The 15209-nt window shown below is 49.0% G+C and overlaps 1 protein-coding gene and 1 long non-coding RNA gene across 12 annotated transcripts; both read left to right on the top strand.

Moving 5' to 3' along the window:
• Positions 1–422: 422 nt before the first annotated feature.
• LOC112891163 lies at positions 423–3827 on the top strand. Of its 10 annotated transcripts, none has more exons than XR_003228427.1 (6): positions 423–831; positions 924–1004; positions 1091–1176; positions 1271–2173; positions 2487–2549; positions 3062–3827. It is a non-coding gene; the product is annotated as an uncharacterized LOC112891163 (long non-coding RNA). The 10 variants fall into 10 exon arrangements; XR_003228428.1 differs by having other exon boundaries at positions 1271–2549; positions 3062–3136; positions 3435–3827; XR_003228429.1 differs by having other exon boundaries at positions 1271–2549; positions 3062–3162; positions 3435–3827.
• A 557-nt stretch (positions 3828–4384) lies between these two features.
• LOC112889488 (cysteine-rich receptor-like protein kinase 10) lies at positions 4385–6834 on the top strand. 2 transcript variants are annotated; one of them, XM_025956161.1, is made up of 7 exons: positions 4385–4632; positions 4684–4810; positions 4920–5065; positions 5142–5352; positions 5702–5939; positions 6037–6187; positions 6300–6834. In XM_025956161.1, the coding sequence occupies exons 1-7, from the start codon at positions 4612–4614 to the stop codon at positions 6624–6626; spliced, it is 1221 nt and encodes a 406-aa protein (XP_025811946.1). In that variant the 5' UTR covers positions 4385–4611; the 3' UTR covers positions 6627–6834. The 2 variants fall into 2 exon arrangements, with proteins under 2 accessions (XP_025811946.1, XP_025811945.1); XM_025956160.1 differs by having other exon boundaries at positions 4385–4810.
• Positions 6835–15209: the final 8375 nt, after the last annotated feature.

Here is a 15209-nt window from a genome sequence, read left to right as displayed (position 1 = left end):
AGTGGTCGCGTGGCGGTCGTCCTAACCACTCCGCTCCTTTTTCTTATCAAGCACATGAGCATTACCTTTGTCGCTGCCTGTGAGCCATGATCGTTCGAGGTTCACGATTCAATGAGGATAAGGAAGCTGGTGGACAATGGGCATAGGAAATAGAGGACGCGGGCCGCTCGTGCCGGTCATGCAGAGTTGGCCCTCTCCACTTATCCAGCATTCCCGCTCATTGACTAATAGCAGCTGATAGTGGAGCTAACAGAAATATATGATCCATCGGTCAGATACTACCAATACTGTCCGAGACCACCGCTCGTTTTCAATTGCTCAGGTGCTTGACCGGATGAGCGAATCTGGTTGCTCACCAATCAGGATGCTTTTCTGGCGTGTATTGTTTAGCTCAGGGCTCACGCTGCAGCCAGAACAACAACTTTCTGTCCACTAGAAGCGCCCGCGCGTGAGCCGAAGAGAATTCCGGGAGACGTGGCTGCTGCAAATAAGTGCCGTACATGCGTCGTACGCGGGAAACGCTCTCGCGCGTCGAGGAGCTACCTGCTTTTAAGAAACCCGATTCCTCTCACATCCAGTGGCGATGCTCGTATCTTCCATACCATCGGCGCGCATTTCTGGATTCCCCCGCGCGCATCCGCACGGTGGTGTGGGAAGGGAGGCGCAGATTAGACCCAGGTGAGTGATTTCTTCACGCGCCCGCGGTTTCGCCCATCGATTTTGACTGCGTTTTCATGTTTGTTCGATGGAGTTCAACGGCGAGCGCATTTGGAATCCGGCGAGGCATTCGCGGTGGTTGGATGAGGAGACTGGAAGCGCGGATTCAGACAGGTGAGTTCATGGCCCGAGCATCCCAAATCCTCTGCATCGGGTTCGTCGTTTTGATTTTTTTGGGGGGTTTCGTGTTTGTTTTGGCTGGGGAGGTCTTCGGCATCCACATCTGGATTTCGGCGAGGTATTCGCGGTGGGGAGAGAGGGACTGAAAGCGTAGATGTCAGACCCAGGTCAGTTCATGCCCCGCGCACCCCCAAATCCTCTGGATCCTCACCTGGTTCATCGACTAATTTTGGGGGGAGGGATTTGTGTGCAGATTTTCCTCCAAATGAGGACACCTGCGGTCACATCAGGTTCATTTTCGCATCCAATAGCAGGGATTCATCAGGGGCATCAGACCAGGTGAGAGATTCCTTAACGGGATCTTCGATTTTTACTGCCTTCTCACACATTTTTTATCCTCCAATCCCTGAGCGCTTGTGCCTTTTTTTTTCAGCCTTTTGTTTGTTGTGAATTCAAGGCCCCTGGAGAATAGAGTTTTTGCTGCTAGCGCAAAGGCTGCCTCCTGGTGAGAAAGTGCAGAAAGTTTAGTCAAGCAGACTCATTCCTCTTTTTTTTTTCAATTCAGTATAAGGAACAACATATCTAGTTGCTAGATTTTTTTTACTTGTCTAGGCATCTATTAATTGTGTTTAGTCCTAGGTTAGTTGATCTAGTATCTCTAGGATTCGTTTATCTTCGAACACTCGCTCACCATGCTGGAAGCTTTTCAAATCCTTTTTTGTTTAATTCCAGGACAGAGGTGAGTTTATATGAAATCACTAGCCAACTGTTACTGTCGAGAAGCACAAGTACAGTGCGACCAAGCTTGAGTATAGATTGCAGTTCTTAGGGTCAGGTTGTAAATACAATAGAGAATAGATAACTCAAATCAAGAGCTTAAGAGGAAGCATGTTGATTTTCAGACACGCCTTTTTTCATCAGAAGAAATAATAGCTTAACTGAATGATAGTCAGAGCCACAGCTAGATAACTGAATGCTTTTTTGTTCTTCTTAGCTTTTTTTACCACTGAAATGTTTTAGCTTAACAGTTATTTTTGTTGGGTTGGAGGTGGGGGTTCTAGCATAGATTTTTCTCCTAAACAGTAGCCAGCGATTGCAACTGCAGTTGTTTTGTATTTTCTCTCTGAATTCCAGGGGCAAGTACAACCTACAGGTGCAGCTCAATCTCTGTCTGCTTGTCTTCTCCTACTACAACAGCTTTTGGTCGATTAGCAGCTCACACAGGTAATCAGCAGTGACAAGTGCAGGTATTGCTTAACTTGTTTTTGCAGCTCATCAAGCAACAGTAGCTTCTGAATCAACTCAGCTTGTCAGGTTTGTTCAGAGACACATTGAGGTACATAGCTGCATGAGCTATTGTTTTTTCCTTTTGCCACAATGATCTGTTACTCGAGTTGTCTTGCATAGAAGTTGTCTGATTTTTTTGTTTAACCCCATGTGTGGCCTGTAGCTTTTTCCTTGCACTGTTAATTTAATCATGTGTTGCTCTGTCAGGCCATTATGTTGTAGTTGCATTGTTCCAGTAGCTAGCAGCTCTTTGTTTTTATATCAGCTAACAACTCTAGCTACAGCAGCAACACTTATCTGCTTTTTGTTCAGAGTTTTCACTGATCAGGTGAATTAATCTTGATATCTCTCTCATGCTACAGGTCCAGTGATTAGACGCTTGGTCCATATTTTTTGTGATGCTTTAAACTGCTCGTAAGCTCTAAGTAAGATTTCAGTCTTATCTGCATACCTCTTAGTTAGCACTTGAATTGATCATTTTGAAAATTAGTTAGTGCTAATCTTGGCCATCTGATTGTTTGTATCTTTGCTTCCGCGGTACTTTGAGAAATTCCTAACCGTTCCTAGGGTGAGCTCGTTACTAGTTGGCTTGTGTCATCTTGATGGTTAGAAGAGAGGCGTGTCGGGTTGTATCCGGGACATGGGCCTTGTTCTCGTTGAGAATTTTTGAAAGGCTCCCGTTCAACCCCCCTCTGGTCGCCATATATCGGTCCTTCAATTATAGTTGAGATACCACTAGTATGACATATCTGCAGGTGCATCTGATTAGTTGCCGAACTTCATTAGACAGTGAGAAAGTAAGAACAGGCAATTAAATGTACTATGATCAAGCAATATTATCGTAAGGTCAATGCAAATTAGTGCAAATTGATGGGCAATTTTTACAACATTCTTTCTTCTCTAATTTCTCTTTATTTTTACTGTTCTTACATTGCAGGTTCCCAAGTTATCCTGCAGGAGAGATCAAGTACAGTGCATGAAGAAGATATGATGTGCATATGAACTAGCTCAAGTAAAGTACATATGTAGTGAGAGCAAGTACATTTCTTGCAATTTTTTGTCTAAATATGTACTTCATTAGGCAATAATGTTGTTCAGATTAGGCAAATTATGCAATTATTTTAGGCAATAATATGGTTTTTAAATTAGGTAGTAATATGGCCAGAAATTTAGGCAATAATGTGTTTCTGTATTAGCAAAAATATGATCATGAATTAGGTAATATAGAACTAGCAATGTTTGTTACCAGAGGTATTCAGCCTTGCTGATATTTTACTCCTAATACTAACTGCACTTGCTATTCGTTTCAGTCGTACAAAACAATGTTTAGGACCTGAAATCCGATGTGCCTTTTTATCTGCCTGCAAGTTTCCTCATCGAATTGGCACTGTAACATGCTCTTCAGCTTGGTGCTTGGTGGTCGGAAAGATCATCAGACTGTCATCGACAGCAGTTTAATTGCAACTCAACCTCGATTTTTGATTCATGAGCAGCATGGTAGTAGTTCTAGTAGCTCTAATCTTTTTGTTTGTTCAGTATAACAGTAGAGGCTGTTTGTTCAGTATAACAGTAGAGGCAATCACATGTATGCTGGTAGTTTTGAAACTTTGTTAATGCTTAGAATTTAGATGGGTGAAATATATTTGTATATGTTCTAATTTGCTTACTATTTTTCAAAACTTTGCTTATGGGAGAGTAAAAATGAGGTTTCTGTGTTTCTTTGCTATGCGCACCGTGCAGAATTCTGCCAGAAAAGGAAAACTGAGACCGCTACGTTTGTCTCTTTTCAAAAATGGAGAGGCCGTACAGTAAATGTAAATTATGGCCGGCCGTAATTTTTTTTTAAACAAACTGGGCAGAAGAGTTGCGATTATCCTAGATCGAGCAATACGTAACAATCCAACACCAAACCTCTCAACAAACATGTCGCAGGGCCGGCCGTAATTTAGCCGGGTCCTAAAAAAACTCCTCTTGAGTTATCATCAGAATTGAGCCTTTGTGTCCATGCTGCCATGTGGTATACAGATGTTAGCACACACCGTACCACTGGGTTGCCTTTTGGGATAACAGAGAGGTTCTAGAATCTCGATCGGGTCTATTTTCCCCAGCACACCACACCAGCTGGCCCGTGCAGTCCTCTGCCGTGGATAGGCAACTCCCGTCCGTGTTCAAGTCATGTGTCTGTCATCTGGGTCAAACGTACCCGCCGCCCGCAGGTTGTGATGACAGGGCAAAAGGCCAAGCGCCACAGCTGAAGTGAAGCTCTTGTTGGCTTTTCAACGGCCCGCACCGCAGCAATCTGCTCGCTCCGCTCTCGCCACTAGCTCCCGTTCCCACCTCTTTCTCCGACGACCCTCCCCCACTTTCGTTGCGTTGCGTGCGTCTCACTTCCTTCCACACTTCTTGCCCCTTTGCGCCGCCCGTACCCAGCAGCAGAAGCTCTAGAGCTTCATCCAAGAACAGGAGAGGCTCTTTGCAGGGAGAAGCATGGAGCGGGCGGGTCTTCTAGGCGGCCGCCGCCGGCTCTTGGGCGCGGCCCCGGCGCCGGCGAGCGACGGCGGCGGTCACGTCTCCGGCTCCGGCTCGAGCCCGGACGCGATGCGGATAATGGTGGGCGTGCTGGTGGCGGTCATCGCCTGCACGCTGCTCTACTGCGTCTACTGCTGGAGGTGGCGGAAGCGCAATGGTGAGCTGACGATGGATGACCTCTGCTCATCTGCTCTGCTTGCCTTCTTGCTTGCTTGGCTAGCTTCTGTCCTAATGAATCTTCCTGTGCATGGTTCGTTTAAATTCAGCCATCCGGAGATCCCTGCTGGACAGCCTGTGGCCGCGGTCGAGCTCGGACCTGCCGCTCATGGACCTGGCCTCCATCCTCGCCGCCACCGGTAACTTCTCCAAGGCCAACAAGCTCGGCGAGGGCGGCTTCGGCCCCGTCTACAGAGTGAGCGATCGACCAACTGCCTGTGGCCAAGCAACAATTGTGACGATTTCCTTGCTTAATCTACTCTCTCCTGTAGGGCGTCCTGAGCGGCGGGTCTGAGATCGCGGTGAAGCGTCTGTCGGCGCGGTCGCGGCAGGGGGCGGCGGAGTTCCGGAACGAGGTGGAGCTCATCGCCAAGCTGCAGCACCGCAACCTGGTGCGCCTGCTGGGCTGGTGCGCCGAGCGGGACGAGAAGCTGCTCGTCTACGAGTACCTCCCTAACCGCAGCCTCGACGCATTCCTCTTCGGTACGCCTCCGTCAATCCCCAGCAGCCATGACCTCCTCCTCCTCCTCCGTCAATCCCCAGCCACTGTTCCGGCGAGCGCCGCCGTGGGCAGGTAGCTCTCGCGGTGGTTGGGCACGGCGCCGTCACGCCATTAATTAATCTTTCCCATGTTCGGTTAAGAGTCTCCGGTACGAACGAACTCATCAATCCGTCTCCGACTGACTGTACTCTCGCTAGTACCGCCATTAATCGCGTGATTTACCCTGACGCGCATCGGGCAACAACAAAAACCCTTAATTACTACTGTATTAATGAGTCAAGTTTTTCTCTGGTGGCGGTTGCCGGCCGGTTGCTCTCTGATCTGCTGCAGACCCGAGCAAGAGCGCGCAGCTGGGGTGGAGCACCCGGCACAACGTCATCCTCGGCATCGCCCGCGGCCTGCTCTACCTCCACGAGGACTCCCTGCTCAAGGTGGTGCACCGGGACCTCAAGGCCAGCAACGTGCTCCTCGACCACAAGATGAGCCCCAAGATCTCCGACTTCGGCATGGCCAAGATCTTCGAGGACGACGCCGACGCCATCAACACCGGCCGCGTCGTCGGGACATAGTAATTAATTAAACAAGATCTAGCTAGCTAGAGCACCTGTAAAATAAACAACAAATTATGCACCGCAATAACATGTTGCAAAATGCAAATAATGCAGCGGGTACATGGCGCCGGAGTTCGCCTTGGAGGGCACCTTCTCGGTGAAGTCCGACGTGTTCAGCTTCGGAGTCCTCCTCCTCGAGATCTTGAGCGGGCAGCGGAACGGCGCATTGTACCTGGAGGAGCACCAGCAATCCCTCATCCAAGATGTACACCATCTGAAAAGCCCTAGCAATTTTAATTTTCAGGCATATATAGAGCATATGGGAGTACAAAAAGGAAATTCATGATCTGAAATTAGCTAGCTGAGCTTGTTGGCAGGCGTGGAAGCTGTGGACCGAGGATCGCGCGGCCGAGTTCATGGACCCGTCGCTGGGGCGCTTGTACTCCAAGGACGAGGCGTGGCGGTGCTACCACGTCGGCCTGCTCTGCGTGCAGGAGAGCCCCGACGTCCGGCCCACCATGTCCAACGTCCTGCTCATGCTCATCAGCGACCACGCCAAGCTCCCGGAGCCAGCCATGCCGCCGCTCTTCACGCGGCTGAGGAACATCCCCTTGTCGGCGGTGCCGCTCACCACCAAGACCGAGTCGACCATGTCTCCCCAGTCGATCAACGACGTGTCCATCACCATGATCGAGCCGCGATGAGGTTCTTCTTCTTTGATCGCTTCCGCGAGTTCTGAAAATGGAGTGATAATGTGATCCGCGAGTGGGAATTTGAGAGAGTGAGCCTTGCATTGATTGAAGTGTAAATAAGAGTGCAATCATTTTAGAATGACTGAATGAGTGACATGTAACTATTGTAAGTTCTAATTGTGTGCACAAGTGCGAGATTCACTAAGTTCTCCAGATGACATGCACCAGGGAATCCAGGCTTTTTGCTTTGACAAGTTTCAGAAATGTGGACAGCAGACAGCAAGTGGCAAGGAGGGAGAGGAAAGATTCCCCTCCTTCGGGTATGGATGTCAAGGCATACACATGTGACCTTCCGCCGTTGGTACGCTGCTGAAAGAAACGGGAGACCTGAAAAGAAGGTGGTGCTTTATGACTTCCTGTGCTCTGCTTTAGACCACTGTCGCCGGTGCTCTCACCGCGTGAGTGAGGTCACTGCAGCACTTTCAAACAAGGTTTTAAATACCCGGATTTAGCTAAAGCCGGCTATAACTGCCGGAAAGGGCGGCCGCTATGGTATTTAGCCCGCTAAAATCGGCTATAGTCTGCTAAATACCCGCTATAGCCCGTAAATGTCGTGTCAGATTTGTACTCCGGCGAGTCCACCCGGGGTATGCTCAAGTAGTAGATTTGTAGCTGAGGGAGATCGTAGAGCTAAGAACTTGATGGTAACACGAAGACGTAGAGGTTTTGACAGGTTCGGACCACTGGGAGCGTAACACCTTACGTCCTATGTTCGGTGCTATATTTAGAATTTCTAGAATATGCATGCTAGTTGCATCGTGTTTGGTGGGTATCCCCATGGCCCCCTTATATAGGCAAGTAGCTGTGGGTTACAAGTTAGGATAAGATCTACTCGGGTTGTTTATAAGAAATCAGGTCGGTTAAGATACACAATATCAAGGCTATCCGATTCGGCTCTGATTCTAATTCCAAAGGACCCTTCCCGCTGTCCAGCCAAGTGCCTGTCCATAGGGTCGTTAAGCTGAGTCGTTCCCTGAAGAGCCAGGCTTCACTCGGTAGGGAGGTACCTGGGTCTACCTCCGTCAAGCCCCGGAGCACTAAATCGCTGAATGGGTCCCCGCCGAAGTCATGAAGTTGGTCGGTGCTCATCATGGTCAAAGCACTCCTTCGGATCTTCAAGCTCCTTCGGCAGTCTTGACGTTAGTGAACTCCTGCCTATTCTTTAGTCTTCAATGGGATGCGCCCCTGGGCGCACCCGTTAGGTGTAGCCCCCAAGCCTCGGAAGGGCTCGTAGAGGCATTTCGGGGGTCAACAGTATAGATCTATATCCCCTTCTCTGGTTGCTTATTTCCTGGAGAATTTACGGCGCCCAGCCCCCAAGCGAGGTCACTGACGGAGTCACAGAGACACGTCGTGTCGAAGAGCAACGCCCAGGCCCCGAGCAGGGTCACAGAGACACGCCAAGTCAATTAGCTGCGCCCAGCCCCCGAGCATGGTCATTGGCGGAGTCATAGAGACACACCGAGTCAATTAGCGGTGCCCAACCCCTGAGCAGGGCCATTGGCGGAGTCGCGGAGACATGCTGAGTCGATTAGCGGCGCCCAACCCCAAGTAGGGTCACTGGTGGAGTCGTGGAGATATGCTAAGTCGAAGAGCGGTGTCCAATCCCCAAGCTAGGTCACCGACAGAGTCGTGGAGACACGCCGAGTCCATTAGCGGCGCCCAACCCCCGAGTAGGGTGACTGGCGGAGTCACGAAGAAACGCTGAGTCAATTAGCGGTGCTCAGCCCTCGAGCAGGGTCACTAGCGGAGTCGCGGAGACACGGCGAATCGAAGAGCGGCGCCCAGCCCCCGAGCAGGATCACTGGCGGAGTCATGGAGACACGTCGAATCAATTAGCGGCGCCCAGCCTTCGAGCAGGGTCCCTGGTGGAGTTGCGGAGACATGCCGAGTCGAAGAGCGGTGCCCAGGCCCCGAGCAGGATCACTGGCAGAGTCACGGAGACACCCGATTCATTCCGAATTTACTTCCTGAGAAATAACCTGAGAAATATGGAGTCAACAGATCCAAAATCTTTTCCAAGGAGAAACTTTAGGAGCGCCGGTTGATCTCTCTGCCATCAATCACCTGATGCCGTTCCCTCTTTTACGGTTACCTTCCTCTGCATAGGCTAGGGCTTTTTACTGTTGGGAATAATCGTGCCGTCAGGATTTTTACCGTTCGCTAGCTCCTTCCAACGTACGCTCACCATCTGCCATTAGGAGTGATTCAAATTTCGAACGCAGAGCCAAATGAACGATTAGGTTTTGGTCCGATATAAAAGAAACTGACCCAACCCATCCTTATCCACTCGCTCCTGCCTTCTTCTGCTTTCTCCGCCACCGCCGACCCATTTTGGATCTTGCCGGCATTCTTCAAAAGCTCTCGCCCTCTCCTCTGCACGGCCGCTACCACCCTCTTCTCCGATCCTCGAGCCTCGCTCGATCTCGAGATGGACAGCGACACCTCTACGCCCTCCTTGCCGTCGGCCGCCGCCCAGCGAGTCGTGGCTACCCAGCACTCTTACCGAAGAGGAGCTGGAGGACATGGAGGCACGCGGCCTCCTCCCGGAGAAGGCAGTCTCCGGGTGGAAGTGCTGCTACGGCCAGTAGTTTCCCTCGAAGGACCGGACCGAGATGGACGTCTTCCAGTCCTTCTATGAGAAGGGATTCGGCCTCCCCGCTAGAGCATTCTTCGCGGGCTTCTCAAATACTACAGGGCTGGAGGTGATCCACCTCAAGTCCAACTCCATCACGCAGATTGCAATCTTCATCCATCTGTGTGAGGGGTTCTTGAGCATTCCTGCCCACTTCAATCTCTGGCTGGCGCTGTACCACCTGAGGGCGTATCCATCAAAGGAGCCGCCCAGTGTGGTGGGCGCCGCCGCCTTCTCGCTCCGCAAGGGGGTGAAGTACCTGGAGGCTGCCCTCAAGGACAGCAACAAGCAGTGGGCGGAGGAGTGGCTCGTGGTGGCAAACCCCGCCCCGAGTCTTCCGTCCCGCACCGGCTATCCCCCAATCCTCAATGACTAGTGGGAGGAGATGCCTTCCAAGGACGAGATGGTCTAGGTGAGGATCCTATTGCCCGAGCTAACCAGGCTCAAGGCCGACAAGCTGACCGGGGCTGCTGTGGCCTTGTCGTTCTCCAAGTGGTTGACACAGCCGATCTAGGACAGGGTCCACCCGGGGTAAGAGTACTCGGGTCGTGAACGGGGTGAAGAACCGCAAGGTCTCCCGCAAGGAGGCGCTGGGCCAGGTCATCTGCATCATGAGCGGGGAGGTCCGTGACAAGGGCTGCCCGAAGGCGTACTGCCTCAAGCTGCCCGAGTCAATTGATTTTCTTCCGAGTTGATTTCTTTGTCAGTCCTTTTGATTTTGAAATTCATAGTAGATAGCACCCGTTGGGTTGTGACATTACCCGAACCTTTGTAGGAGAGGGTAGTAGAGTTCTGGTGCCCTGCTCCACTGTTGGAGGGGCAGCAGGGCAAAGCGAGCGACCCTCCCGCCAGGCTTGCACAGCCGGCGGAGGGGGTCCTGGATTTCTCCTCTGACTCCTCCATTGGGAGTGAATCGGGGGATGTTGTAGAGGTTAAGGGGCCGCCTCTCTAAGCTGGCTCCATGACAAGGAGGCAGCGGCGCCCGTGTGCAAGGTGGCTACCTCCAAGGTGCTGGAGGTGGCAGCCCAGCCGAAAGGCGGGCGCGCCTTCGTATCTAGAGCTGAGGGGGACAAGGACGTCCACGAGGAGGTGGCCGGAGGTGGCTGTACGGACGTCGCCACCCTAAAGGAGGAGGAGGCAGCCCGGGAGCTATCTCGGATGCAACAGATAACACTGCCCGCAGCATTGGTGTGGTTGTTGCCAACCGTGGTGCCGTTGAAGATAAGCTTCAGTGCGCGCCGCAGCGAGAAATAAGTCGAAATCCTTCTTTTGCATTATCTGAATTATAGATGTGTCGCTTTTTTTTTGCGTTGTTGAGGGATCTTCGGACAGCAGGAAGGCGTTGCTTGTCGGTGCCAAGAGGAAGCCGGAGGAGTCCGCCGAGGAGGCCGAGTCGGCCGAGGCGGCTATGGGGCTGACTCGTGCAGACGAGCGGCCCGCTGCCCGTGCCCACCTGGGGGACTAGACGGCGGTGGGCGAGAAGTTGGAGGCGGCGGCGAACTTGGTGCCACCCCAGAGCGTGGAAGCCGAGTTGGCTGCGCCACCACAGGAGGAGGTGGCTACACCGGACTCCGCTCCCGCCTTCGACCTGGCGCTGCGCATTCCACCACCGGCTCATCTAACCGGGATGCAGCCTCGTGCAGAGGAGTTCCATCAACAGGCGACCCCGATGAAGAAGAAGACACTGCTGACAGCGGCCCAGCTGGCAGTTGATGCGACACTGTCAAATGTTTGATGTTCTGCTGTACTTTCAATGCCTAGACGTCCTTTGATATTTGTTGTCAGCAGGCCTTGGCCGACCTGAGTTAGAATGAATAAAAGACGTTGCAATAGTTAGAAAATATGGCAATAATATTCATATACTACAATGCTACTTCACTCGTGGCAATAATAACCTTTTTGTTACAATCACTTTTTGAAATATTACCACACTCGTTTAACGTAGCAAAACAATCACCTTAATGCAACAGCATAAGCTAATGTTGCAATAGATGTTAACCTGTTGCAACGAAAGTTGAACATATGGGCAATGCAATAAAATTCGTGGCAATATAACAGATATATTGCCACCAAATTTCAAATTGTGGCAATATCACCTACTTATTGCAACAATCTATATGGTGTTGCAATGTTTTTTGTGCCAATAGCCTATTTTTCTAGTAGTGTAATTAGTTTATATTTAATATTTCTAATTGGTGTCAAACATCCGATGTGACATGATTAATATTTAGTCACCCGGATCTGAACGGGTCCTTTTAATCCAGCTACTCACCTACTGCTTAGATGGAAAATAGTGGTCAAAACTACCTTTCAAAGACCAAGCTGTTCCGGAACACCAAGTGTCTTGACTCGAGGGAGAAGTTTTTTTTAAGATTACCCAGTACAACTTAGATACTCACAACCACGCACACTTACCTCTCTAGACACATGTACGCAAACCTTACCTCTATAAGCATCTTCGAAAACTGAGCTGGTAAATCCTCAAGATTAATGAAATCATCGTAGGCGTCTCGCTGTTAACTGGAATGTCGTCTACCACTAAAAAAACAATACCGTTAAATTCTAGAAAAACGCTCCCAAGGGGAGAAGTTTCATCTCTAGCGCGGCAATCTCAAGTTTCATCTCTAGCGCGGCAATCTCCACCATCTTTTTGATATAGAGATCAATCTATCAAGATGCTAAAATCCACCGTACATTTGGAAGAGGACTCGCAGTAGAAGAACAAAGGTATACATTCGGAATAGAAACATGTTTTAGTTTATAACCGTCTGATGCTTGAAGAAGATTGTCCTGGAACAATTGAACATGAATTTTAGGTGGCTAATAAAACACACATATTTTTTTCCAAACACCCTAAAACATGAATTCGAGCTGATCCTAGACTGGCAAGATCGATCCTGGGCTTACAAGTACTACTCCATTAACGAAGGCCACCAAACACATACATCTCGCCGGATCAAGTGAACATGTTTGTCTTTCTTCAGTCATCACTTACCAAACTATTAGCTGGGGACTCCTCCAGTTTCCACTTGACGCAGATGGGCCACGCCTATAAAACCTCCTCCACGGACAGGACCGGATCGTTCGTACGTCGTCCCGGGTGTGGCGACCCAGGTCAGATGGAATCAAGTCTAGAAGCAGAGGACTACTGCAAGGGAGGAGAGTGACGGTACGGTATCCACCCGGAGAAGAAGCGAGCGACCCTGGACTGGATCGCGTTGCGCCCGGCAGGCAACAACCGAGGCCCTGCCAACGTTATTGCCTGTCGTTATCGGTCGCTCCAGCGGACAAGCGCGGGCGTGTGCGGACCCCGCGCGGCTGCTCTCTCCTTCGTGTGCTGTACTCCTCCTACTTGGTGAAGAGCATGATGATATGCCTTCAAAAACCAAATGTACGGGAGGTTATCACAAAGAAAAAGATGAGAAGATTTTGAGAAGCGTTTCTGCGGCATATATGAACGGGTTCTCTTTTTTGTTTACAGACGTCAACTGACATGAGTAATTTTGTGATCGGTGGGCGATTTGTTCGGACGCGGGAAGTTATTTGCAACAACGGCAGTATTGCAGATTTGCAATTCTAGCTCCCATAAATATTGCAGGATTTGGAGGAATTAGCTAGGAAGGTACGCCTGTGAAGTAGTACTTAGACTACTTAGGGCTCGTTCGGCTGGTCAGGAACGATTCAGGAATGGGATCGAGTGAATCCCTCTCCTTCACTTAATCCTGGCCTGGTTTTGTTCCTGTTCAGATTGATTCCACTCCTAGAATTAATGCTGAACTAGAAAATGCAATTCCAGCACACATGTAGTATTAGCTCTAGCACACATGTAGTACTAGAAAATGCAATTATTCGTTAGCCGCTGGAATAATTCTCTCCAGCATAGAACATGCAGTACTAGCTCTAGCACACAACATCTATTCCATTCCGTAATTGGTGGACATGTTTTGCAATAAATTATGGCAAAGTGTGGCAAACTGCCCCATTCCACGCCTTTTACATCTACTAGCCTGTGATATATGCTACTCTTCTCCTCAGCTTGTCCAAGTGATGCCCTTGTACCTAAATCAAATAAAATACATCAAAACTCGACAAACCATCTAGAATTTGAGTACCAGGAATTAAACACTCAGAATCATATGAATAACAGAGTCAGTGTAAAATGAAAGACATGATAAGAGTTATAGTTGGAGAAACCGAACTTGGAAAAGTGGATTTTGTGCAATTTTCTATTCATTGAATGGCAATATGTAGCCTGAACAAGCAATGGCTGAACTGGCCTGAAAATGTGGCCTAGTGCCCTCCTAAACTTGCCATAGTGGCCCAATGACCCGCAGCCATGACCACCAAGTTCATGCTGCTACTCTAGCTGATTCTAACAACCTTGGACTGAAACAAAGACTCTAACTGCCTAGCTACTGACAGACTCGACATAACCAAAACTAAATTGAAACTGAAACTAACAGATGGCTTATCTAATGGTTAAATTAATATACACACTACTATGATAAAAGTAGATTAGTTATTCATCAAATAGTATAAATAACTGCATAGTTATTTGTTTGAAACCAGGGGCTCGTAACCAGGTTCATGCTGCAGAGTGCAAAATGCAGACCATTCTGCATGTGCACACGACTAAGGGACTTCAATAAAATTCAGTAGTTGCAGTGCTACGTAATTAGCGAAATTCTGAAGTGGCTATTCTGCAGAATACAAGAACAAGAATCATTCAACACCCATTTTGTGTTCTGACTAGAGCCAAGCGAACTTATTCAGTTGCATGATCTAGCATAGTCCATTGTAATAACTAACAAGCATGCTCTACATTGCAACATGACAATATCCAACGGAAAATGGCCCCATCTTCCAGAACTGTAGTCATCAACATGCACATTTTTTGCAGTGATTCACAATTCTAATTGAACAGAAAATTTTAATGCGTTCTATGAAATGAAACTCCGAGTTTCGATGTGGCCACTTTTACAATTTTAGTGATTTAGTATCCACCCAGAGGATTCAACATTCATATCAGAAGAAACAACAGATATGTTTCATGCTATTTAATAAAGAAGCAAAGTTCAGAAATAGCAGTGAAAACTATTTTTTTCTCAGATTCATATCACAAGATTCACAACTTTGGTGTGACGGCATCAACCATGGCAAATATGAGATAAAAATATGAAGCCAACTCATGTTTACCTGGATTCCGCGGCTCTTTGGCACTGAGGACCTGCGTGGATTTCCTCTGCTATTAGCAGCCTATTACCACGGGTATTTGGGGTACTGGGATTTTGACACTCTTCTGAATTTCGAGGGTGCGAGTCTAGTAGCAGGTGTCTGGCGATCTGAGCATCATAGCCTCACTATTACATAATGTACGTTTTGTTTCGCGATGCTGATCAGTCGTGCATACTTGATCATCTACCTCCGCAACCACGTTTTGTGATATCCTCATTTTCAGTTTGAGGTGTCAAGTGGTCAGAGCAGACACAGAAATGTTCGGGCACATTAGACCATTTCTATTTCAAAATCACATGGGCCTTTCTTCGTTTGACAAATGGACCCAACTCGGCCTGCAATGCAACTTGATGTGCCGCGACTTGACGAGCCATGGGCCCAGAGCGCAAATTTCATATTTACTTATGTCGGCCCCATACATAAGCATGTGAACGGCCCAACAACATATGGTGAGTGCAAAGTTTGAAAGATCATCCTTGTATACATGATTCAGCTGCAGGTTTCTACGTACATAGGTACTACATTTAGTACAAAAGTAATAGGGTCAGAGTGTCGTGACCCATAATCTCCATCTTGCTAAGCCACAAGACTTTGCAACCAGTGTGCAGTTGATGTAGGGATTGAAACGGTCGAAACACCAATTGGAAATGACCGGCCTGCTCGGC

This window comes from Panicum hallii, chromosome 4 (assembly GCF_002211085.1).
Source record: "Panicum hallii strain FIL2 chromosome 4, PHallii_v3.1, whole genome shotgun sequence".
NCBI classification, from domain to species: Eukaryota; Viridiplantae; Streptophyta; class Magnoliopsida; order Poales; family Poaceae; genus Panicum; species Panicum hallii.
The sequence above is the reverse complement of the archived record's forward strand: the minus strand, read 5'-3'. Positions and strand labels throughout refer to the sequence as shown.

What these genes read in the sequence shown, in the direction of transcription:
- LOC112889488 (XM_025956160.1), top strand. Translation starts at nt 4,612, where the DNA reads ATGGAGCGGGCGGGTCTTCTAGGCGGCCGCCGCCGGCTCTTGGGCGCG. An exon ending in GCTTCGGCCCCGTCTACAGA is followed by an intron (nt 5,066 to 5,141) that starts GTGAGCGATCGA and finishes TCTCTCCTGTAG; the next exon opens with GGCGTCCTGAGCGGCGGGTC. An exon ending in CCTCGACGCATTCCTCTTCG is followed by an intron (nt 5,353 to 5,701) that starts GTACGCCTCCGT and finishes GATCTGCTGCAG; the next exon opens with ACCCGAGCAAGAGCGCGCAG.